The following is a 23,059-nucleotide window of genomic DNA, read 5'->3' as shown; positions in this document are numbered from 1 at the left end:
CCCCCCCCCCCCTTCCAGAACATGCAAGCAGAAAATACTCACTGCTGTCTCCCTGCCTCCCTCCCCTGGCTCTGGGGGCCACAGAACCCTCCTACCAAGGCACTCGCTGCCGCAAGCACTATGTTTGAACAAAGCAGCCCCTTCTGCAGGAAAACTGGGAAATAAATGACCCCAGACATAATAAAGGTTTTTACAGATATTCTCTAGTCGGCCAACCTGGCTTAACCTTTTCCTTAGCAGGATCCTCTCTACATCTCAGGGACTATTTTAACTGGGCTCATGAGATTACTATAGTTTTCATTTTTTTAAATATATGTCCATGCTGCCTGTCATTTTTAGCTCTCCCCTGCCTAGCAAGGAGAGATCTCACTGGAAAGCATTGACCCCTTGTGCCAAGCTTTGCATATGAGTTTTTTAGCAGGAAAAAGGCATTTTCTGCCTCTGAGATATTGTTTGCATTGTCATGGCCAGGCAGCAGTTAGTTCGAACAGCTGGCAGGAAAGCTCCGAAGTGCTTAGCACTATACAAACACATCGTCCAGGTGTGTCCAGACTTCAGCATGGCCCTGTAGCACCAGCAGAAAAAGCACCCAAGGGGTCACACCCACTATCCACCACCACCCGCTTCAAGCCCACAGAACAACCTGCTGCTTCGCTCCGGCAGGCATCAAAGCCAATGCACAACGGGAATCAGCCATCTCTAATGCCACAGCCAACAGGGGCTTAAAATAAACCGCCGAGTCTAGGGCAGCACTATAATCCAGAGAGAGGACGGACAGAGCAGAAGTATCACTCATCTGATTTGCTTTGTGAAAACTAAAATTAAAGAAAACTGCAAATCCCTGAAACTTAGGAAGGGAGGGAAGAGCAGAGAAACGATTTTATGCTGGCTATTTCTAGCGGGAAGCATGAGGAGGGGGACTATGACTCCATGTTGCACTAAAGGATAAACCTGCTCTCTCTAATCCAATTTACGCCTCAACATGCACAGCACAAAATAGGCTCAGGAACAAAAGGAGTGGCAGTTCACAGGGCGGCAGGAACGCTCTGGAGGGAGCAGCGCTAAACGATAACTTAAGGGGTTATTGAATAGATTAGCAGGAGCTGCAGAGAGAACACATTTGCATCTTTTTCAGCTGCTCCAGATCAGATGTGATAGCAGCCTCTGCTCTCACACTTAATTGTTCCAAGGTTGTTGAGGGGGAAAAAGTGTCTTTTTTTTGCACTGCAGAGTTCTGGGAAGAGCCACGCTTGGCTTTAAGAGCCATCTAACATTAGGAAAATTTTTATTCAGTCTCATAAAGCTGCTGGACTTCTGCTTTGCCTCAGTAAAAGCTCAATCTCTTCTGCTGTCTCTGCAGGGCAGATAGGAGCTCCAGGCCTTTGCAGGGGGACAGACCGAGGCTACGGCTGCTCCTGGAGGTGGGTGTAGGCAGCTCCCACCCCAGACGATTACTCATGTTGCAGAATAGATTCTGCATGCAGGGAAGAGGGAAGGAGTGAGCTGTAACGCTGTGACAGCATCTGCCATGAGAAAAGCAGCAGGGAAAGGTGATCCTGGGCCGCAGCTTTGCCAGGTGTGCCTCTGAGAAAGCTGTGCTTTGAGTGAAGTCAGCCCCAAAAGCATGGATCTGCCCAGAGAGGAGGTTCAGCTTACCAGACACTCTGCTGCCAACATCACTGTTGCGCCCATCTGCCGGCTGGTTGCTCTGGCAGCTCTCTGTGGCACTGAGGGCAGCCCCTTGCTCGCTGCCCAGGCTGCTGCTGCTCCCTGAGAGGGCAGGGGAGTGGGTGCTCCCCAGCGCCCTGCCCGTGGCCTGGCTGGGTTCCCCAATGGGTGCTGCAGGGACACAACAGAGAGATGCTGCTGTGGGAGGGAAAAGTGGGTGCAGATGCTGGGCCAGGTCCTGAGAGAGCAGCAGCCTCCCCGCTCCCAGCCAGGCACCCTCAGGAACAGGGTCAAAACCCGGTTCTCATTCTTCATTCCTAAAATGGCACCAGCGATGCCAGTGCTATGAAGTCAGGAGGGAGGAGCTGGAAGGAGACATGCAGCCAGGAGCAGCTCCCAGCTGCAAGGGCAGACCCTGAAATGACAGGCAGTGAAATGACCCACCACCAGTTTGACCCATCGATACTATTCCAGTGAGAAAGGACCAGATCCTCACCTGGCACAGCTAAAGCCAGTGGGCTGCACCCGCGTAGGGCAGGCAAGCGGCTGAGCCAAAACCCACAGTACCAAGAGCCAAACGTTCCAAGCACTTCACGCTTCCCACCCTCCAGCCACAAGGAACAGCAACTCCTCACCCAGTCCTGCTCGGTGCTTTCTGCCTTGTGAGCCTTTTGACCCCACAGGTAAAGGCTTGTCATCCAGGCTGGAGGAACTAAACTCCGAGTCGCTCTCACTGCCGCTAGAAACCACTGCAGAAAAGATCGGGGGAAGGAGAGGAGAGAGACAGTTATTCACAATGTTCATAACACTTACCAAAGAGGGTGCCAGATGGATCCAAATAAAACATGAACAAATGCTGACTCGCTGATCACATTCTCCCTCTCCAAAAGGAGCCCTACCTGCAGTTCCCCCACAACTGTTCACTCTTCCTCTCAAACATGATGTGCTTTTACTTTTTACAGATGATTTATAACTCTGCCGCACACACTCCAGTGGTGCCAGCACCTGAAGCAGATGCACACGCCACCAGTGCTTCTCTCCTAAACCTGACTGCCACCATGGAGACCACACCGCTCCTGTGCCGCACTTTGCTGCCCAAAGCTCCCTGCCACGAAGCCAAGAGCCCCACGGCGTGGCTGGCCTGGGAGCTGGGCTCTGCTCCCACTGACCCTCATGCTGGCAAGCCAGCAAGCGCCCTCCTCCTGCCGTTTCCCGTCTCCCACGCGGGAGCAACATGCTAAGGGCTGAGCTGGGTGCAAGGGTGGTTCCTGCTCAGCTGCAGGTGGAAGGGTCCCGGCTCCACCGTAAGAGCGTCCACATTTGAGTAATGCAGGGAGAGGGGCTGGCTTCCTCCAAGTCACATTTCAAGTGCAGCAGGGCCTCTGTGGAGGCTCCAAGATCTGTGAGGAAAGCACCAGATAAATACTGAGCACATCAAATAAAACACCCTGCAGCAATTACACAAAGAACCAGCCTTATTAGCTCATCATCCGTTCAGCAGACACTCATCCCTATCAGACACTGCCCAGAACTATATTACTCCTATGCCCCCAAGGCTTAAAAGGCAAGGGTCGCTCCTCTTCCTCAAGGAGACTGTTCCCCCATTTCAAGGCCACTTTTTCTTTTTCTTTTTCCCCACCCCCCCTGAATCCTGGCCTTAATTCTGCTGCTTTCCATAGTTTCCACAAGAGCTGAAGGAGCCTTATTTTGCCAGACACTTCCCAAATTGGCAGGTTGTTTCCAATTTTCCATGCAATTATGCAAGTACCTCTCCTGCTTACACCAGGGTAAAAGATAACTCGACTGCCAGCTGCTCTGGGTAAAATGAGAAAGGTGTTTTTCCATCTCCTGGGTTTTTGTAATGATCTCAGAACAGGGATGATGGGGCTGAAGGATGAAGGTAACGGGAAAACAGCTGTCTTTTGTTTGAGGGATTGCACCTACAGCATTTCTCCATCTGACCAAGGCAGATACCAGCTCTCCTGGCAGCTCAGAAGCCATTTCAAACAGTGGGTCACAATTACTGGTGGAAAGTACAGTATTGGCTCACGTGGGACACAGAGCAGGCAACACTGCAACCTACAGCCTCTACTGTAGAAAAAGGAAGCCCCAACTATTTCTTTATATTCAACAGTATGTACTTATAAGCTCACATCTGTATGAGAAATGAGTTCCTCGTTCTGCTGCTGAACAAACCCCTTTGCCCCCCCACTGTTACTGGTAGTGCCTAGCCTCACGGTGCTGCCGGGCGCAGGAGCAACATGGGGGCGGTGGTACAAGGTGACAATCATGGGGTAGCAAAGAGAACTGTCAGTTCATCTCTCTTCATCGGCGCTAAAATTCACTACACACGGTTTGCAGAGCTACAAACCCTTTAACGCTGCCCAGGGCAGGAGGATGGGTATCTATCCCCTTGCACAGGCGAGCACAAGCTGTCAAACATTTCTGCCAAGGACCTCTGCAGATGCTGCTGTATTCAGACAGCGATCTGTACTACACAAAATATTTTATTAAAAAAAAAAAATTAATACCTAAAATAGCACTTTCCTGGAGTTAACATCTCTGAGGATATTAAAGCTGGCTGCCAGTGTTATTGCAAATTGTTATTGAAGTTGGCCTGGCGGGCAGCTCCCCATGCACGACGTGCTGCTGGGAAGCGCTGTGCAGAGGGCAGGCTGCCAGGCCCCCTCCTCGCTGCCCGCACAGCCTTCCCCCGGGCACCAGCTCCTCCTGTGCCCGCAGCCTGCCCGGGGCTGGCCCTTCCTCTCTCGGTCTGCCGGCACCATCAGAAATGGGACTTCTCACCTCTGGGGAAAGGGTCTGCAGAGCTGAGCCAGGCAGAGAGCGAAGGCCCATTACAAGCAGGGGGCTGCATTTCTGGCTAAGAGTTCTCAAAGCAAAGGTTTGGCTTTGGGCTTTGCTGTCTTAAAGACAGCTTCACTACTTGCCCAAAGCTCCCTGGGAGATGTGGGGGACTATATATAAATACTGTTAATAATAACCCATACATACCAGGGTCTTTGCTACAAAATCCAAATCTCAGCTGTGAGAATCATTCTGACCATCCCATTGCCCAATTCCCTCAGCAAATGCACTCCTGTCCCACTTGGGCATCATCCTTTTTTGGCCTCCTGGATTCTTAAAATCCACCACTTTAGAAGAGCTCCTTCCTCCATGAAACCTTTAAAAATGCTGGAAGTCAGAATTTATTTGGAGAAGGCCCCAGTGAATCAGTGGAGGTGACTTTAGCTGCCTTCCCTTCTGCCATTCAGCAGTTCGGAGAGGACCAGCACAAGAGGAGGAAAATATGAATGACACGAAGGCACTCACACCGCAGGAGCAGCCCTGTCTGCTCTCATTTCCTCTGCTGCCAATAAGAGTGTATTTTACCCACTGCACCAATATTTCCGTTTCAGGTAGTTTTTCTCCCAAAGCTCCCAGACCTTCTGCTGGCACTTTCCAGAGCCCAGAAGTCATAAATCTGTTGTTCCAGCAGTTGCTGATACATCAATAAGGGTCGTTGGACTGCTGTACTTTCAGAGAACATAACAGATCTATCCGTCTCCATCTGACTGAAAAAAAGCTCAAAAAAAAAATATGCCGAGATAGAACTTGGAAGAAAAGCAGTATTCCCACAGGGAATGGGTCACTCATCGAGGGCCTGAACCCCCGCAGCTGCTGCTGGAGCCCGCAATCCCTCTGACATGTGGTTCAACCTCCGAGCCAGAGGTACCGGAGCCTCGCAGCACGAAGAACTGCAGGGAACGGTGGAGGGTTGCTGGGCTGCACTTAACCCCAGCAGCAGAGGATGTGGGAGGCTGCGCCAAGGCCAAGGGGAAAGGAGCAGTTGGCTGGGGTTGAGCTCTAAGACTAAATGCATGCATTTGGCATGGGCACGCCTGCGATGGGAAGAGCCAGCCAGGCTCCCTCCCGCTGCCTATCGCAGGGCAGAGCTCAGTCCCTGCACGCACAAAGCTTGGCACTTCTTGCAGCTGCCAAAAATACAGAAAAAACACATGGGCACGCATGGGCACCCTGCAGCAACAGCTCTGAACAGCCGCACATGCCCAGCGCAGCCAAGATGCACTGGATGAGCAGGCTGAGCACGAGCCCTTGAGCACGCAGCTCCCCTGCAGCACTCGTATCATCAGCCTTTGCAAACATGACCTCCAGGGAGTGCGGAGGCCGACAGCTCCCGGTCACTGCAGGTGGGAGGGTCAGAGATGAGGAGTTTTATTACAACCCAAGTGTCTCACTGAGTGCAGCTCCCATGCTAGATCACGCCCAGCGCTGCCCCCAGTTGCAGGGACATCTCCCAGCAGGAGGAGGGGACCAGACCCATCTGCTCTCCCCCTCAGAAGCAGCACACGTGCAGCTTCAGTGTTACCCAAACTTGTAGAGAAGTTGGATGACTCCTTGGTGGCCTGCAAAGCGCTTGACCTGCCCCAGCATGCTCCTCTCTGCTCTATCACTCGGGGATTTGGCCTCCAACACACAGACACCAGATGAACCCGCTGCATCCCTGTGCCCAGCCACTGCTCCTGTGCCTCTGACAGCGCCAAGTCCAGCACATCGCATTGCTTGGCAACAGGACTGGAGCACATTGCAATGGGAGAAAACACCGGAGACCAAGCAGAGCAGCAGGCAGTCCTCATGCCAAACAGTGCAATACCTCAGGGATCACACTTCTTTTTTCCACCCAGTTGCTTCACTTTTTTTTTCTGCAGAACTCGGAGTTCAGAGGAAGGAAAGCCCTGCTGTTTATTCTCCTCACCCCCTGATGGTCCCATCCCGCCTGACCCAGTGCAGAAACCCACCCACATTCTACCACATGGAGCAGAGCTGCTCCCCAGAACAAGAAATATTACTGCTATTCTCCCCATGACAATACATTTGTGCCTTAACTAATAGCAGGGTTCCCATGGCAACTGCTTGTTTATTACAGAAAAACTAAAGGCAATGGCAAATCCCAGTGTCAGCGAGCGCAAGAGAAATAATGGGTGTATAAAAATAAAACTTATTCCTGGTGCGTTTGGCTTTTCTTCCAAGAAGCGCGTTCCTGCAGTCCCTCGGTCCCGCTGCGTCCCCACCCTCCTGCAGCAGGCACAGCCAGAGCAGCCGGTGCCCAGGGCCTGGCACTGATCCCCTCCTTTGGGGGGAAAAGGGACACTTGAGGTTTGCCCCATCCCTGCTGAAAGGCAGCTCCTGTCATGGAGGATGTCGAACGGACAACCACGGCTCCTCTCTCCCAGGCTCTCCAGGGGCTGTGCTGGGACGTGGCTGCGCCTGTGCTGGTCCCACCTGACTTGAATCCCTTAATAGCTGAGAGACATCTCCTTCAGCACCTCAGGAGGCGAGCGGTGGGGTTAGACATGGCTGGCCAAGATAACGGAAACCCCACCGAGAGCAGCCCATCAGAGTCAGGCACGTTAAATGCCAGAGCTGATTCTCGAGAACATCCTGCCAAACAAGCAACAGGGCTTTAGTCAGTGCTGAAAGGACGTGCTCAGATGACGGTGTACGAGGTGTCAGCTGACAAATGCTATCAGCCAGGCAGAGGTAAGGCAGGCTGCCTTGTCAGCCACGGCCTCGCAAAGCTCAGTCCAGGCCCAGTAGCAGATTCACGCTGGCAATATCACAGCTACATCATCTCCATGGGGGAAGGCACCTGCCCTGCACATTGCAGAGGTTTCAGATGACAAACAGCAGAAGTCCCAGCACTGGCAGGTGAAAGAGGGTTAAACGGAGGGGGGAGATGTACAAGCTCCCAGCTGCAGAGCTGAATTACAGCCCGCAGTGCCCATTGAAAGCTGTCCAGAGGACAGGCAGCCTAACAGAGAAGGGCAACAAGGAAAGAAAGCACCAGAAAATAAAACCATAAATTAGTATTATCCAACCCATAAAACAGCAGCCAGCCAAAAATCAAGAGCATGGGGAGAAAGGCAGCTCACCACCCACATCAAAGCTTACCAAAGGCCTCTTTGCTGTCCTCCACCTGCTCCTTTGCTGTTCCTGCCAGTATTTAGGGAGAGGCCTTCCCCCAAAACAAAGCTCAACTAAAAAGCTGAACTAAAAAGCAGGCCAGGTCTGGGCTTAACATCTTTGACTCGTAATGTTTTCTGTATCATGTGAACAGAAAATACCTCATCAATCAGTTCATTTGCTAAGACAACTCCTTCAAAGCATCTCCTGGAGGGAAGCACAACCATCTATCGTTGATCTAATTTGTCTTTAATTACAAAAGTTACAGTAGGGCTGGGAGTGCTTTCCTAGCTGGGGCCTGAAGAGAAGGTTTGTAAACCCGACTCTCCTGAGTCCTCTTTATTAAAAGGTTATTTCCCCCTGCACTACTGATAAGATTTATCTTGATGTGGAAGAGTGTATGCTGCTGGTACGCTGAAGATGTCTTCTCCAATTGAGGGGATCTAATAGCGAAAGACAGAAGGGGAGGGAGGCCACACATTTCTGCTAATCCACACCAGAAAGAAATGAAGAGAAATCAAAGCAGACTGGCAGCAGCTTTAATTCTGCAGCATCCATCTGCTGCTGTGCCATTGACCCTGAGTGCTCAGCTCCTCAATGCCGAGCTGCTGCTTCCCCCCAGCTGGGCTCTAGGCACAGCACTGGAGTGGACATATGAGCAATGACAGGGTGTGCAGGTGGAAGACAGAGGGGGAAAAAAGCCCTACAAGACAGCACTGTGAATGGGATCTGATGCAGCAGAGATCCACGATGCCACATGTGATACAATGGTCTACTTCAATCAAGGTCTACCTCAAAGAACAGGGACGTAAGTGCTGAAGCTAATAAATCTTCAGACTTGTCAGTGCTCTGGCCCCAGCCCTGCACAGGGCCAAGTTAATCAACACCTTCTCCAAGACACATTTAAAGAACAACTCAGCTCTGAGCTCTCCATGCTGCAAACCTCAGCCCCCTCCCCAAGGTCTGGGGAAGAAGCTTCACCCTTTGCTGGTCTCATCTGCTTGGGGGGGGTCTGACACAAAAGGACACAGCCAGCATCAGCTCGCTCCTGCGCACTGACTGTAGAAGGCTATGTCTGCCCACTTGCTCCAGGCCCCAGGAAGACCCCAGGGAAATGCTGGGGGTGTAATTTCTAAGCCAGCTCAAAGCGACTTGAGGTATCTGCCCAATGGTGCTCTGTGGAGCAGCTGAAGCAAGGAGCAAGCAGCCCCAAGGAGGGAGGGAATCAGAGCAGCCTTTTGTCAGCCTTGGCTGCACAATGATGTCCATCAGTGGCACCATCCCACATAGTTCAGCAAGAGGAGCTCTTTGGGCTGCAGTCTACTTCAGGTGTCTGCTTCCCTTGGCAGTCCCAGCAAAACAGTGGGGGCTGCAAGGAATGGTGGAAAGCAAGGGTGAACTGAAGGACGGGGAGTCCAGCAGGACTGGGGCTAGGCTGGGCCACCAATCAGCACTTAAATAACAGTGAAACCTGAAAAACATACCATAGCCAACAAAAACCACCACTGCCCACATGGGAAACGCAGCACATCTGTTGGCTATCCCTTACCTCTACCAGAGAACCTCCCTTATTAGCTGAATCCTGCTAGCAACAGGTCCTTCTGCCCCTCTCCCCGCCTGTTTCCTGGGCAAGGAGCAGACAACCAACCTTTTCCCCTGGCCCAGGTGAAGGATCGGCTGGTCCCGACGCTCTCTGCCTCCGGCACGGCTGGCTCGCTTTGCCAAGGCTGCGAGAGCAGCTCACTGGATTTGCTGCTGCTCTTCAAAGGCGTGATGTACTTGGGCAGCCCTTTGTAGAACCATGCACCAGACCTTTTCCAAACCTGTTGGAGACGGAGACGCACCACCTTAAGCCTGGGTTTTTACAGCAAGAGAGTACAACCAGCACCAAATGAGCTCCCCACCAAGCTCGGCCCAGCCACTCCTTCTGAGCTACCTTGACCTCATTCAAACACTGGGGGGATCAAGCCTTCCAGCCCACAAAGCCCAACAGTTCCCTTGCGCTCTGCAACTACCACAGCACCCCAAATTCCTCCCCACATATTGTAAGCCCAGCTTCACCTCGGTCCCTCTTCCTCCACTAAAAAAATCACAAATTTGAATGAGCAACAGGCACAGACTGAAGGAGGAGCAGAGGGTGATCGTGCAAACCACAGAGCTTCTTACGTTCTCCGGGTCAAGACTAGATGTTTCTCTGATGCCATGCTTGAGTCAAACGCACGTTCCCAGGCTTACTACAAGGATATCGGGAAGAAGTTCCCCAGCCTGCACTAAGCAGCAGGCAGTTCAGATTCTGCATGTTGCTTTCCCTTTCCCATTGGGAATCCACAAAAAGAAAAGCTTCCCAGAGAAAGCAGGCACGTGCCATCAGTGGCAATAGCCCCAAGCACATGCTTTGCTTAGAGTAAAACAAGTCTTGCACTGGCTGGAGGGACAGCAAGTCCTGACAAGTATCTCCTCCCAGGATGGTTCCTCAGCCTGGGTCGCTGTACTTCGGAGAGAATCAAAGACCGGCAGCAGCTAGGGGATGCAAGCAGCAATGCCAGGACAGCTGCCTCGTGCCGTACCGAATGGCACAACCTTGGCATTCATTTCACAGAGCAGTTCAGGCCAAGCCAGGTCATTGAACGAGTGTGCTTGAAAACCCCAGAATGAGAAGAATGACACACAAATAACCTGAACCTGCAGCACGAAACAGACTGCAAGCACTAAACTGTAATATCTCCTGTAAGAACGCCCAAACTCTCCAGTTTAGTTTTAACGCAGCTTATGATGAAAGAGCTCTATTAAGAATATTTAATACAAAGCCTGCTGTGAGACAGAGGAAGGGAAAAGGACGGCAGCTCAGACAAGGAGAAATGGCCTCTAAAAACCTAATTCTTTCATGCCTTCCAGCAGTCTAATAATGAGCTAATGAGACAGTCAGGGCAAAAATAAGTTAATATAGTAAAAACATCATTTTCTATTTCATGCAAGGGGGTAGAAATCTTGCACTTCTGTTCAGAGTAAAAGAGATCATCAGTGTTTCTACTCCAAGTTCCCAAAGCATTTTGCATATATTATGACCATGATGGCAATGGGTGCAAATGCAGATATCCCTAATTACAGCAATACGTTTGCAATTTGCATTTAGGGCTTAATCAAAGCAGAGGGCTTTGATGATGCCAGTGACAACACCTGGCACTCACGAGAAGTTCTTCTCATGCAGGCACAAAAAGCAGGACACCACCACCACCATTTCACTGATGGGAGGAGATTGCTCAGCAGGTTGCCCGGTTCCTAGTCCAGAGCCATCAACACAGAGAGCTAAAATCTCTGTGTTTGGGGTCTTGAAAGCCAAGTGAAGGTGATCTGAATTCAGAGGGGAACCTGGGAGTATGCTTTTTAAAAGAAGAGCACCCAGCAGAAGAAAGTAGAGCATCGCTGTGACCCAGCACACACGTCAGTTACTGTAAGAGTGCAAGAGAGAAGCTCGCATGCACCACAGCAGGATGCAGAAACCAGGAGGTGAGAGCACCCTGCAATTACACCAACATTTTCCTTCTGGGTAACAGCCCAGCAGGACGGTGAGTCTGCCATCCAAGCGAAAAGCTGGGAAGCAAATTCCCCAAAGGAGGGAAGACTGCAAGTTCTTCTACAGAGGGGGCCTTGGCAGGCAGGACACTTTACCAGCTCCTTCACCAGCATGCAAACAGCCAAAACAGTGACCCAGCCAGTCAAGGCACAAGCTGACCCAGCTCCTTCTGTCCCCTCTGCTAGCACATAGGGACTGCACACTGGTACAGCTTGCACAACAGCACTCGTCAGTGCAGCACAGAGACCCTGGAGGAACGTGCTCTGCTATCCCCACAAAACCAAGAATTGGGAAATGCAATATGTTTTTTAAATCTGGGACAGAGATCTTTACATGGAGCTTAGCCCTCTGCAACTCCGGTAAACATACACGATTGTGTATGTGCCCAGCTGCAGGCTGGGCAAGCCCTGGTCTCCCTTGTCTCAGGAAGGCAGGAGGCCTCGGGCGCAGCTGCACGCACAGGACACAGCGGGCAGAACAGGGACTACTGCAGCCACGGGGTTTGCACCCCGATCAGCGCCACGGCTCAAGGAGGGCAGATTGTCCATCCGCTGCCGCACACTGGGTAGCTAGGGCACATGTAGCTTCCCCGCACAAACTGCCAGGGAGGAAGCAACCCTTTCTTACAGTTGTTCTCTGAACAGACCTTGCAACATCTGTAATTTAATTTGAAGCACTGAAGAGACCTATTATCTTCAGGCGAACTACAATTTAGGCACACCATAAAACCAATCAGACACAGCAAGGACTGCTGTAAGAAAAAGCTGGTCACCCCCAGGTTTCTCACTACCCCAAAGCAAGTCCAGTCATAGAAAGAGTTAATGATGTAATACACCCAGCTCTGATGTAGTAATACTAGTATAAAATTGATTCTATGCATACATATTCACTTTAAATTGGTGCTTCTAATAGAGTTTGGTCTCATTACAGCAGTACTGAAATTGTTTTGAGATCAGCTCTAAAATAGCTGCAGCAAGATGCTCTCCCCTATATTAATTTAGTACCTCTGCTCCCCCCAGGTTAGTAGCATGCCCCATCCGAAATGACTGCGGTTTGCATTCTGTCCTGCACATGGGCACACAGGTTAGTTTTAGCATCCATGCATCAAAACAAATCGATGTTGCAGACTGCTATTGATGGTAGTTTCATTGATCGCAACAGTGGCCTGACAGCAAAGTTCTTGCTTGATTTTAAATTAATAAATCTATAACAGCGCTTCAAGAATAAAACTCCTGTTTATCAGCAGGAGTTTGCTCTTTCCAAGGAGAGAGTTTTGCTCCCACCAGTCCCATTGGCACATAAGGTGAAATCCAGCCCCCACAGCAGCCTGAGTTTGGGTGGAGCTGGAATTTCATCAGCGAGAGGGATAGCCAGCCCCTTCCAGTGTCTTGCAACAACACAATTTTCAGTAACATTGATCATCCCTTGCTCTGAGTGCTTGGCAGAGGGGAGTAAAGATCTGTATCTGTGTTATCTCAGATCAGCCACACCATGGTTCACTGGCTGCAGCTGTCCCCAGCCCACCACGCTCAAACTGGCCCAGCCAAACACAACCAAAATCCACGCTACATATTGACTTCCTTCAGGCTCCTGTCCTTCTGCCTCCCCTTACACCTAAACTACCCTAAAGCAAGGTGGGGGAGGACATGGGGGAGAAGAGCTATTTTAGCAACAGACTCCTTTTTTTGTTACTTCAAATCAATTTAACGGCCATGGCCATGGTAAGTCCAGAGAGCTCAATGCCTTTTATAACCCCGATAATATTCCTATTAAAGTTGCATCAAGCCATCATTATAGCTACGGGATGAGACAGTCAGAAGCAGATGCATATTTTTATCTAGCACATTCAAGCGCAGCCTGTAAATGGGACCTAACGGAGAATCACTGGGCCCTGGTGAAAATGCATGTTACTGCTCAAATTTCTCCCTCCTCTTTCTCCTTTTCTGAACACCTAAGTGCTAAAACAAGCTCCTAAACAGAGAAAACATTAGGACTTGCTGATGAAGGGACGTGGTCACAGCTGAAGGAATCATAACAAACACTTGCAGCCCTCTCGGAGTTCGCTTCACCAAGCCATGAGTCCCACAAACAGATGCTTAGAAAGGGTCTTAGCTGCAAAGCCAGATTTTTTTCTACCACCTACTGCTTGCCACGCGGTAGCTGTTCTCGTTCTGCAGCCCCCTTCCTTCGCAGCAGCCCAGGCTGGGCTGTGCCAGAGGAAAACAGCTACCTTTAGCTTCCCATGCTGACACCAGCGTTATTGGCTCAATCCCCCAGCAGCCGAAAGGCAGGGGAGCAGGTTCTCGTGGGCTACAGTGCTTAATGAAGAGAAAGGCACCTGCAAAGGCAACCACCCTGGGAGGACTTCGTTGCCATTGCCCTCACGCAGCACATGCCCACACACTCACTTTGTCCCAGCTCTCCACCGTGGCTCTGGCATGCTGCAAACCACCACTGGCAGGAAGAAAGAGCAAGCGCTCTTCAGCTTCATTATTTGCATTCATCTGCTTTTCCATAACACAGAGATTTCCAATTACATTATTTACAGCAATCTGTTGTCAACTCCCACATTCAGCACTTAAGGATGAAGAAAATTAAAAGGCAGTGAAATTGCTATTCGGAGCTTTGTTTCCGGAATAGCAAAATCTATCGCACCTCTGACCCCAACGTTTCTCAAGCTGCAATGGCTGCCAGCCTTCAACGATTTATCATTCCCCTCTCAATCAGGCCTCTTTTTTTCCTGTGGCTCTATTCTAGAGGACACTATTTTGAGTCTAACTACTTGCTACCACCCCCCAAAATAATATGGCATGCTATTGATGCGTTCTTTGAATTGCAAACAGGTGCACATCACTTCGATTCAATCCAGAATCACCCAAAATAAACACCCCCCTCCATCAGCATGGTATTTTGCCAAGAAATCATCATGCCAGGCAGGAATAACCCTGGGCTATGTTGGTTTATAATGTTCAAAATGGTATGAGTGTATATGTGAAAAGGGAAGCCCTGGGGGTAAAAGGGGAGGAGACAACTCCTTCCTTCCAGTGCAGTAATCCTCTTCCTCTGCATGGTTTATTGTGATAAACCAAGAAATGCAGCCAGCCATGAAAATGCCATTTAGCGAAGGAGAAGAAATTAAAGGGAAAGTGAAGCAGAGAGGGCAAATTAAAACTTTAACAGGTCCCTGATAGCTGACACTCTCTTTCATATTCGATGGGGTTTAAAAAAAGCTATCTCCCCCCACCCTACTTAAACTGTTTTTATTATCGCTACAATTTTGGATGTGTCAATTCAAATGTAAATGTGCACAAACGCTTCCAAGAGGATTTTAATTACGATGATAGCATCGCTAATTATGGATATAAAAAAAAATATATATAAAAAGTAGTAATTCAGGAAGGTGCTTTGCAGAACCTGGTGGTATCAGTCAAAACAAGGCTGTGCAGAGAGTTAAACAGCTGGGCAGGGATTTGACAAAACACAGTGGGTCCCATTTCCCCTTCAGGCCAGGAGGTGACAGCCAGACTTCAGCCACATGCAACTAATTCAACATGGGCATTGCTGCCCAAGCTGTTATCAAGCTCACGTGCTCTGCTAGAGGCCTGGCAGCAGGGGATCATTCCAGCTGTATCACAGCTCCTCCCAGGCAGTTTTTCTCCTCTGACAGCTGCTGCAATAAGCCCGTTTTGCTGGAGAACTTGCTCCCTGTCTGCCCTGCACTCTCATTCCCATGGGTACCTCACTGCTTCACTGAGAAGCTAGCAAACGGGCTCGCTGCAAACGCGTGGCCAATGTTTGCTGTAGTCAGGGATCAGCACCCCGATCACGCCACAGGGACTTCATACGCATACAGAAACAGGGCTGCCCCAAGGAGGATCAGCGTTCCACACTCAGTCTCCAGAAAGGCAATGCAAGATGCAAAGCCAAGAAAGGCAATGCAGCACATGGAGAAGGAAAGAAGGAAGGGAGATTCTTGCCCTTGAAAGTGAATGTCAGCTTGACTGAATTTGCTTCCACCCTTGCTCACCGGAAAAATAAAACACAATCCACACCTGCTTTAATTCCATCGCCCTCAAAAGACATTGCAAAGGAAAACGTCCACAGAATCCTAGAAGAAGAAAAAGGGATTTTCAACAGATGCTTCTGCAAACAGCTGGGACAAGTGGTATCTCCAACAGGCCAGTTCTCGCCTAAAGCAGATGAGGTCTATCTTATTTCAGAAAGAAGAGATGCACTTATGACGCAGGGGTGTCTGCTGGTCCTTGGCGATGTTCTCTTTGCCAGGAGGAACATCCAGGCTTCATCAGGTTCCAGCCATGTGAGAACACAGTACTTTCCTCCCAGCACCTCTCTGGCAGCTTGGAGACCCTCACCCTGCATGTACACATCACGCTCGGCAGCTCAAGTGCTGCCGAACACGACGTTTTGCTTCCGGATGATTGGGACGCAGGCAGAATCCATTAATCACCTCCACTCTCCAGAAATAAGACAGTGTCAGAGCAACTTATTCCTCATTGCTATGCAGCACAGCCTTCCCAGTGGAGGTTTTTGAAGGAAACAGGAAGCAGCAAAGAACACTTCCGAATGGCTGAGGCTGGGATTCCCAAAAGGATCTACGGGCATCAAGCATTCAACTCCAACTGAAAAATTGATGTAAACAATAGCTCATTACTTTGGTCTTCATTTTGACCCAGGCATACTGATGATTTAGTTGTAACTGAAGCCAGCATACATTGTGTCCACACAGCAAAAAGGGGAAGACGACTACCACGTGTCACTAAACTTACCCTAGCTTAAACCAAGCCTACAGGGATAAATAATAACAAGGAAGATGGAGGGATGAGAGCTTTAGCACGTATGAACAATGCTGCACGTTTTGGCTGTTAGCTGGTATATGTGAACATCCAACCCCACCATCCTGACTTGACATCCTGGTGGGCCACAAGACTCACGTGCTCGCTCAGTGCATGGCAGAGGCTAACGGGGACAATTATAGTCCTAGGCTCTTGCCCCAGCCAGATGACACTTACTAACTCTAGCCAACATCATTTAGTCCATCCAGGTTTCCAAATAACCTCCCTTTCTCACTTCAGTACCTGACAGTCTCTCACTGAGTTGAGAGCTTCATAAATACCATGCCCAAATAGCTTGAGCGGTGATTCAGAAAATTACAGACGGTGATCAAAGCGCTGATGTGGAGGGAATCACCTAGCTTGGAAAAACCACATCTCACCACACCTGCTGGGGGGGCACTCAGGACCAGCATCAAACATTCACCCACTAGAGCTGGCCAAGTTTAGGGGCCTGAGCACGGCCTGACAAGTTGGGAGGTGTTGCAAGTGGCCCGGGACAAGCCTACTTTAAGCGTGTGCTTTGTTGGCAAGGGCTAAAGAAGAACCTTGCTCAGTCACGCTGTGCGTTGAGATGGGGAGAGAAGGGTAGTATTGGCTTGTTACTGCATCACACAACCCAAAGTGCTTCGGTGGGCAGGTGCTTTCCTGAAGCTCCCTGCCTGGAAATAAAATGGGGCTGATACCTATTCACCATGCAGGGGATTCAGAGGTTAGACAGAAATGGGAATATCTGATCCCAAAGAGCAGACATCCATCTGCACTCATTGATGATAGCAAATATAACCTTCAGCAAAGAGCGTGGCCAAATGGGTTTGGTCCAGAGCAGATGGCAATACAAGACAGATCCAGATCACAGAAACAGACAGCAACAAGAAACTGGCTGTGAACACAAGCCCTTAAAAGAAACCTGGTAATTTAATGCACGCCCTGTAATATCATGACACCTGAATCAGCTTCAGGGACTGCACTAGTACCAGCCATCAGCCTGAGGTCTAAGAGTCTCATCTTTTCCTTACACAGACTCTTAGGAAAGACCTGATCAAAGCCACTTTTCAGGCATTTATTCTGATATTGCCTCAACTTCCTTGCCCTGTCTGACATGCCTTAAGGCTTCTGCTAATTCTCAGTGCTTCCCTGCCTTCCCCCAAAATAAAAGCAGAGCATGCGGGAAGACAGAGGGGATGTATGACTTGATGCCTGACTGTGTGTCCACACTGTGACCCTTCCAACCTTCTCCTGGTCAGGACACCAGCACCACCGCAAACAAGAAAGGAGACAGACCTGAACCGACCTTAAAGAGAATAAAAAAAATAAAGATGAAGCTTAGGGTTGGGAGGTAAGATGAGGCTATTTTTTAGTTAGTCTAAGAGGGAAAGTTCCATCCATTTTCATTAGGGAAGCACTTTGGCCGTATCTCAGGTTTCACAGAGAGAGCAAGCTCTGAAGGTTACTGTACCCTCACACACTGGCAGCACATAACACTTACCGGACAGGTTAATATTATTCTCTGTCTAGTGACCATGGCTCCTCATTATTTTTATAAGAAGTAGGAAAAATTAACCAATTATACAGTGGGGATGAGAAAAAAAAAAAAAACGGAAAGAACAGAAAAAAAGAAATAAAGTCAATTTTAGTCCCATACCCATCTCCCTGCAGAACACAGAAAATCCCTTGACTTGCCTCACCCTCCATTTCGGGACCTCCATCTGGAATTCAAAACATCTGGATGATTCAGTGTATCAAATTATTAGCAATATCCAGGGAGCTGGAACGCTCTCTGCCTGCCCTACTGCTGCTCAAAAGTTAAAGGCCAGCAGCATCCATGTACCCCTCAACCTACCTGAACACGAACTTTGCAAGTGCTCCCACACAGACAATCTCCTCCTACGTAAAACCTAAGCAATGCTAAGTTTCCACAACTAGTATAAAAAATTTCAGCATCTCAAACACCTGCACAAATGCTCTCATTACACTTCAAAAATTGATTTAGCAGAGCACCCAGGTTTCACAGTTGGTTGCCGTGGTCAGAAATAGCTGCACTGGATTGATGTTCAAGGACCACAAGCAAAAGCCCAAAATAAATTGATGGGAACAAGGAAAAATCCTTCTGCAATCACAGAACAAATTCACTGACTTCACTTCACTGTAGAGCAGCGAGCCCTGATGTTGGTAGATGCTGGTTGGCAGACAAGAATTGAGGCAGGCCATTTCTTTTTGCAGTGCAAAGTCAAGGATGAAGGATATAAAAATTTAGAGACCTACATTAGAAGTCTCACACACTGGCAAGTTATGAGATTTTGCAGGCAGGGAGGAAAACAGACTTAAAAGCTGCAATCCTAGTTATTTTTAGAGGGACAAATATTGCAGCTACGCTATAGATCTCTCCGGTTGTATTAAAGAACCAGTGTTAGCCAAGTTTATTTGCCACAGAACTAGGAGGGACAGTGCAGCAGCAAAAGGTAACAGTCTCTTTATGACCACAGCTATAAAAATTCCACAAAGCCATACAGGCTGCAGGGGCTGGTGTGGTTTTTTCCCCTCCACCCTCTCATAAACCAAAGTTGTCATCGCTGTGTGTATTCATTGAGCCTGCCTGGCCTCCAGCCAAGCCTCCCAAACCCCATTCCAAGCTCCCCTCCCAGTGCACAGGCACAGGGAAGAGCCCACGCACACTCAGCACAGACTTGGGGCAGGTAGGTGCACGCTGCTGAGCCCCATCTCTCCACAGTTGCATTTTACCTCTCTCTGTTCACTGCAGATCTTGCACAACCAAAGAGGACGTTTCTGAGTTCCAAAGGTTTCTATTCCGCACTTGGTGCAAACTTTCTGAAACAAGGAGAGAGGAAAAAAAAGAAAAAAAAAAAAAAGGTGGCATTAGCAACTCCCCACAGTCATATAGCCCTTGGAGAGAGAAGGTCGAGAAGCATCTGCCCCAGCAGTTCTGTTCTGCTTTCCTTAAAAACCTAAACATGGCACAATTTTCTTATTTATCCTGGAGAACCACCGATCGCAGGAAGCTGCTTCAGGTCTATATGGACATGAGACAAAGGCAAATCTACAGCACAGTCCTTGACTGCAGGGTGAGAAAAGAACTGGACAGGGCAAATCAAACCCCATGACCAATAGGCTATTTCTAGGACTTTTTTTTTTTATTCCTCTAAATCCTAAAACCCAATCACTGTGGCATGGAAAGCAGCTGTAACCAAGTACAAAACAAGCAAGAGTTTGTGCAAGACTGGAAATCCTCTCCTCCCTTCCCTCACATACGTAGTCTTAAACCCCACAGCTTCCCCTCCATTTCAGCACGCACTCAGAAGCTATTGATTTACAACTGCTTAGGAAGTGGGTACAACCGTGCCTACATGCACGTTTCCTGAGCAGAATGCTTGATAGCGCCGCACGGCCTCTATTGCTGCACAAGGGAACTTTCATGTCTCCGCTGGCCTTACAAGCCATTTACAACCTGAATCACCTAATATTATATAATGAAGCTGATGTGTATCAGGCTTGGCTTACAGCTTGAATGAGAAATTGGATGAATTCTTTGATCCTCACAGAGCAAATGCCACTCACAAGAGGGCCCTGGAGAGCAAAACCTTGCTTAGAGAGACATGTGAATTTAATCTCCCCAGCTAAAGTTTTACATATCCCCCTAACCAGGCTGCTCCTCCTCTGAGCCAGGAGGTCTGTGTCCAGGGACGAAAGTCTCAGTGGCTCACTCAGCCCTCAGTGCCCATGCCTGGAGGAGGACAGCGGCAGAACGATGGTACCTGAGGCAATGCCTTCATTGCATGAATAAACGCACCCAACTATTTCGGTCAGCGTAGCCCAGAGGCATGTCTGTCCCCGACTCATGCTGCACAGAAAGTGGGAGGCAGCACCACCAGCCCCACAGAGGTTGGTGCTCCTCTCCATCTCTCTGTTCCTGTCCTCACCCTCATCCTCCCAGAGAGATAAGGAACAACCTCTTGGGTCTGGTGCATCAATACTCAACATGGTGCTACCCAAGCCAAGAGGGATTGCAGATACAATTAGCAGACACCACCTGAAATACCCCAAATTCTCCCTCCCTCAAACCAAAACCTGAGGGAGCAACTCAGTCTTAAATACCCTCAAAGATCCCAATCCCCACACGTATAGCACATTCAAACACTCCCCCTAGTGGAAGTTTTCCGAGCAATTTTATTCCTAGCCATAAATTTTGAAAGTTCCAGTATAAAATGGGGCCTTCCTCCTCCCCTTCTCTGCAGACTAGCTGGAAAATTGAGCATCACTCAAAACCCCTCAGAAGAAGACATAAAAATCAAGGACATGAAACGCAGCCCCATTCCTCATTAAATACAAGATAAAGCACTTTTCTTCTCCTACTTATACTTCACCTTTTATACATGATACTGATACCCTCTGCATGGTAAATGACACATTATGCTTTGTCTAACTACTGCTATTGTTACCACATCTGGATTTGCATAAATCTTTGCCTTGCCATAATGCATGTATTTCTAAGATAATAAAAACTAATATTAAAAATATTCTTCATAAAACAGGAAGTGGCGCTTAGAAAATCCACCGGCCTACCAGAAATATAGAACCTCTATTTAGCAGAAGGGACTTGCTGAAGGTAAGTCTTTGGTATGTTTCAGATGCATCATTACAACAGTTCCTGTTATTGAATTAGGCTGCAGTGAGACGGTAACAGAGCAATACTAGCAAGAAAAATATGAACTTTAAAAATCCATAATTCCCTGACAAGTCATTGCTTATTGCACACAACACTGCACGAGTGATGGATATCCCTGGACGAGAGGGAACAAGCTTAAAGTAACAGTCCACTCTGTGTGCTCTGCTGAAGGGTTGACTGTTCCCCAAGTTCACTCCGCAACATTAAAAAGCAGCAAGGGGAGAAGCCCAGGGCACCCAGTCAGCATTGCCCTGAGCTTGCACACAGCTGAAAAGTGCAGCCAAGCTGAAAGCAGCTGCAAAATGCACACTGGAAAAATAGGGTCTCACCTTAAATCAACCTGGATATGAATCCTCCTGAACTGCCCAACAGACTCCACACAAAAAGGGAATAACCACAAAAAAAACCCAGCCCTTCTCTGGGATTTTCTGGTCACAGCCCTCCCGGAGCCTTTCGCTCACGCAGCCTCACTAGCTGGAGGGGTTACTACCTGCAACCGCAAATGACAGGGCAGGGAAGTGTCCGTGCCAGCTTTTGCCTCCTCATTAGTGTACAAGGCTCACAGGAAGAAGGTTAGAAAGTGCTGTGGCAATGTGACCTAGCTGGCTTCAGACAAGGTGAGAGCGGAATCGCCAAGGAAAGAAGGTAAGAATACAGCACATCCTGTTATTCCACGTGCTTGAAATTCAGGAAACAGTCGTCTCCTGTCTGCCATCCAGCCCTTTATTCTCCACAGACACATGTGCACAGAGCCCATGTTCCTCTTCAAGAGAGCTGCCCTGTAGCTCCTGTTTAAACCAGACCTTTCACTTCCCAGTACCTTACCGCTGCTTCCTTCCCCACCCCTTCCTAAAAAGCTACTTTATCCCTGGCTTAGGACTCAGGGGTTCAAAGATTTGCATTTACTTTCCCAGTCACTGCCTTACAAGCAATCCTCTGCATAACCCCTGCCTCAGCCAAGCTACTTCTGCAAATTGGATCCAGTGGAGCAACTCAATTGACAGCAAAGGCAGCACAGCTCACAGCAGCTCCCTGCCCAGCAAGCACGTATGGAGGGATGCTGGGACACCTCCCTTTCCTCTCTTACAAGAGCTCTAAGCCCAGCAGTGCTGCAGCCAACCGTGGACCAGTGCAGGCCCAGCCCAGCAGCCTGCTCTTCATGAGAACTGCATCTCACAAATTCCAGCAGTGCCAGCACAAAAGGTTCTCCATCGTGGCCTGCACGGCTGCTTAACCACAGAGGTGCCAACATGCACCACTCCACAGTAAAGGAGCAGGTTTTACTAAGTGCTGTCCTGTGGGCTCCATGGGACAGGGTGGGTGACATGGGTAAACGTCTCCTTGGCTCCAGTACTCACCAGAGACAGAGTCAGCACAGGCTTCTCCCTTCCACCCTACCACCAGCAAGTCAGAAACACTCCTGCACCCAGCAGGTACCTTCACCTCTCCCCAGGCAACACGCTGAGGCAAAGCCACTTACAGAGGTATCTCCCCAGGGAAAGACGGGCTTCAGGTGCAGGAAAAACAACCTCCCAGCAGAGGGAGGATAAGGTGGTTGCCTTGGAGATCATAATCTCCACAGTAATACAGATTAACCCGTTGGCTGCAGAGTCTAGACAAGCAACAATCGTCCCCCAGGGCATTGGCAGGACAGCAGTCTCCCTGCAAACTGATGCTGCCTTTCGAACAACATGTGTGCAGTCCTGCCAACAATGTACACAAACACAGGCAGTCATTGATGCACAGGCTAATTTATACATCAGGGTTGGAAACCTTACACTGGTTTGGAACTTGAAGATTGACTTGAGTCCTCTGAAGAGACACGTTACTGGAAGGTCTAAGAGCAGACCTTGCAGTAAATAACAGTAAAGCACACAGACCCTTTTATGAGTTGCCTCTGATGGACGTACATTTCTGCCCCAGAGTGGGAGATGCAGAGGGGGCTGATGCACCCCATCTCAGCACTAAGTGCAGTTTAGGCTCTTTAGGATCCTGAGGAATAAGATAACCAGGGTGCAAGAGAAAACCTGATGGTCTGACAGCGCCGACCTAGATAAGTGGGGCTAAAATAACTCTGCAGAGCTACCTAGCTTCCAAGAGGCCTGGGGGCCTTTTCTGGACAGATTTGCTATCGGAAACAGGCAGAACCTGTGTGACCAAACCCACCTTTTTGCAATCCTGACAAAAGACCGATGTGCTGCCCAGCAGCCCAAGCAGTTCACCACAGAGCAGACACTGAGAAAGGCCATTCCCCATCGCGTTCTTTCTCATGTTCTCCAGCCGCTCCACCAGGCGCCTGCA

At 49.3% G+C, this 23,059-nt stretch overlaps 1 protein-coding gene across 1 annotated transcript in view; it reads right to left on the bottom strand.

Annotated features, from left to right (window-relative positions):
* RPH3AL (rabphilin 3A-like (without C2 domains)) overlaps positions 1-23,059 on the bottom strand; it is a 37,078-nt gene that overhangs the window by 5,450 nt on the left and 8,569 nt on the right. Inside the window, exons 4-8 of the mRNA XM_009323795.1 lie at positions 22,925-23,054; positions 18,817-18,903; positions 9,299-9,473; positions 2,304-2,417; positions 1,657-1,839 (exon numbers count right to left, since the gene is read on the bottom strand). Coding sequence (XP_009322070.1) covers positions 1,657-1,839; positions 2,304-2,417; positions 9,299-9,473; positions 18,817-18,903; positions 22,925-23,054 — 689 coding nt within the window. The remainder of the gene's footprint in view (positions 1-1,656; positions 1,840-2,303; positions 2,418-9,298; positions 9,474-18,816; positions 18,904-22,924; positions 23,055-23,059) is intronic.

Source organism: Pygoscelis adeliae, unplaced genomic scaffold (genome assembly GCF_000699105.1).
Source record: "Pygoscelis adeliae isolate BGI_AS28 unplaced genomic scaffold, ASM69910v1 Scaffold290, whole genome shotgun sequence".
Lineage (NCBI taxonomy): Eukaryota > Metazoa > Chordata > Aves > Sphenisciformes > Spheniscidae > Pygoscelis > Pygoscelis adeliae.
The sequence above is the reverse complement of the archived record's forward strand: the minus strand, read 5'-3'. Positions and strand labels throughout refer to the sequence as shown.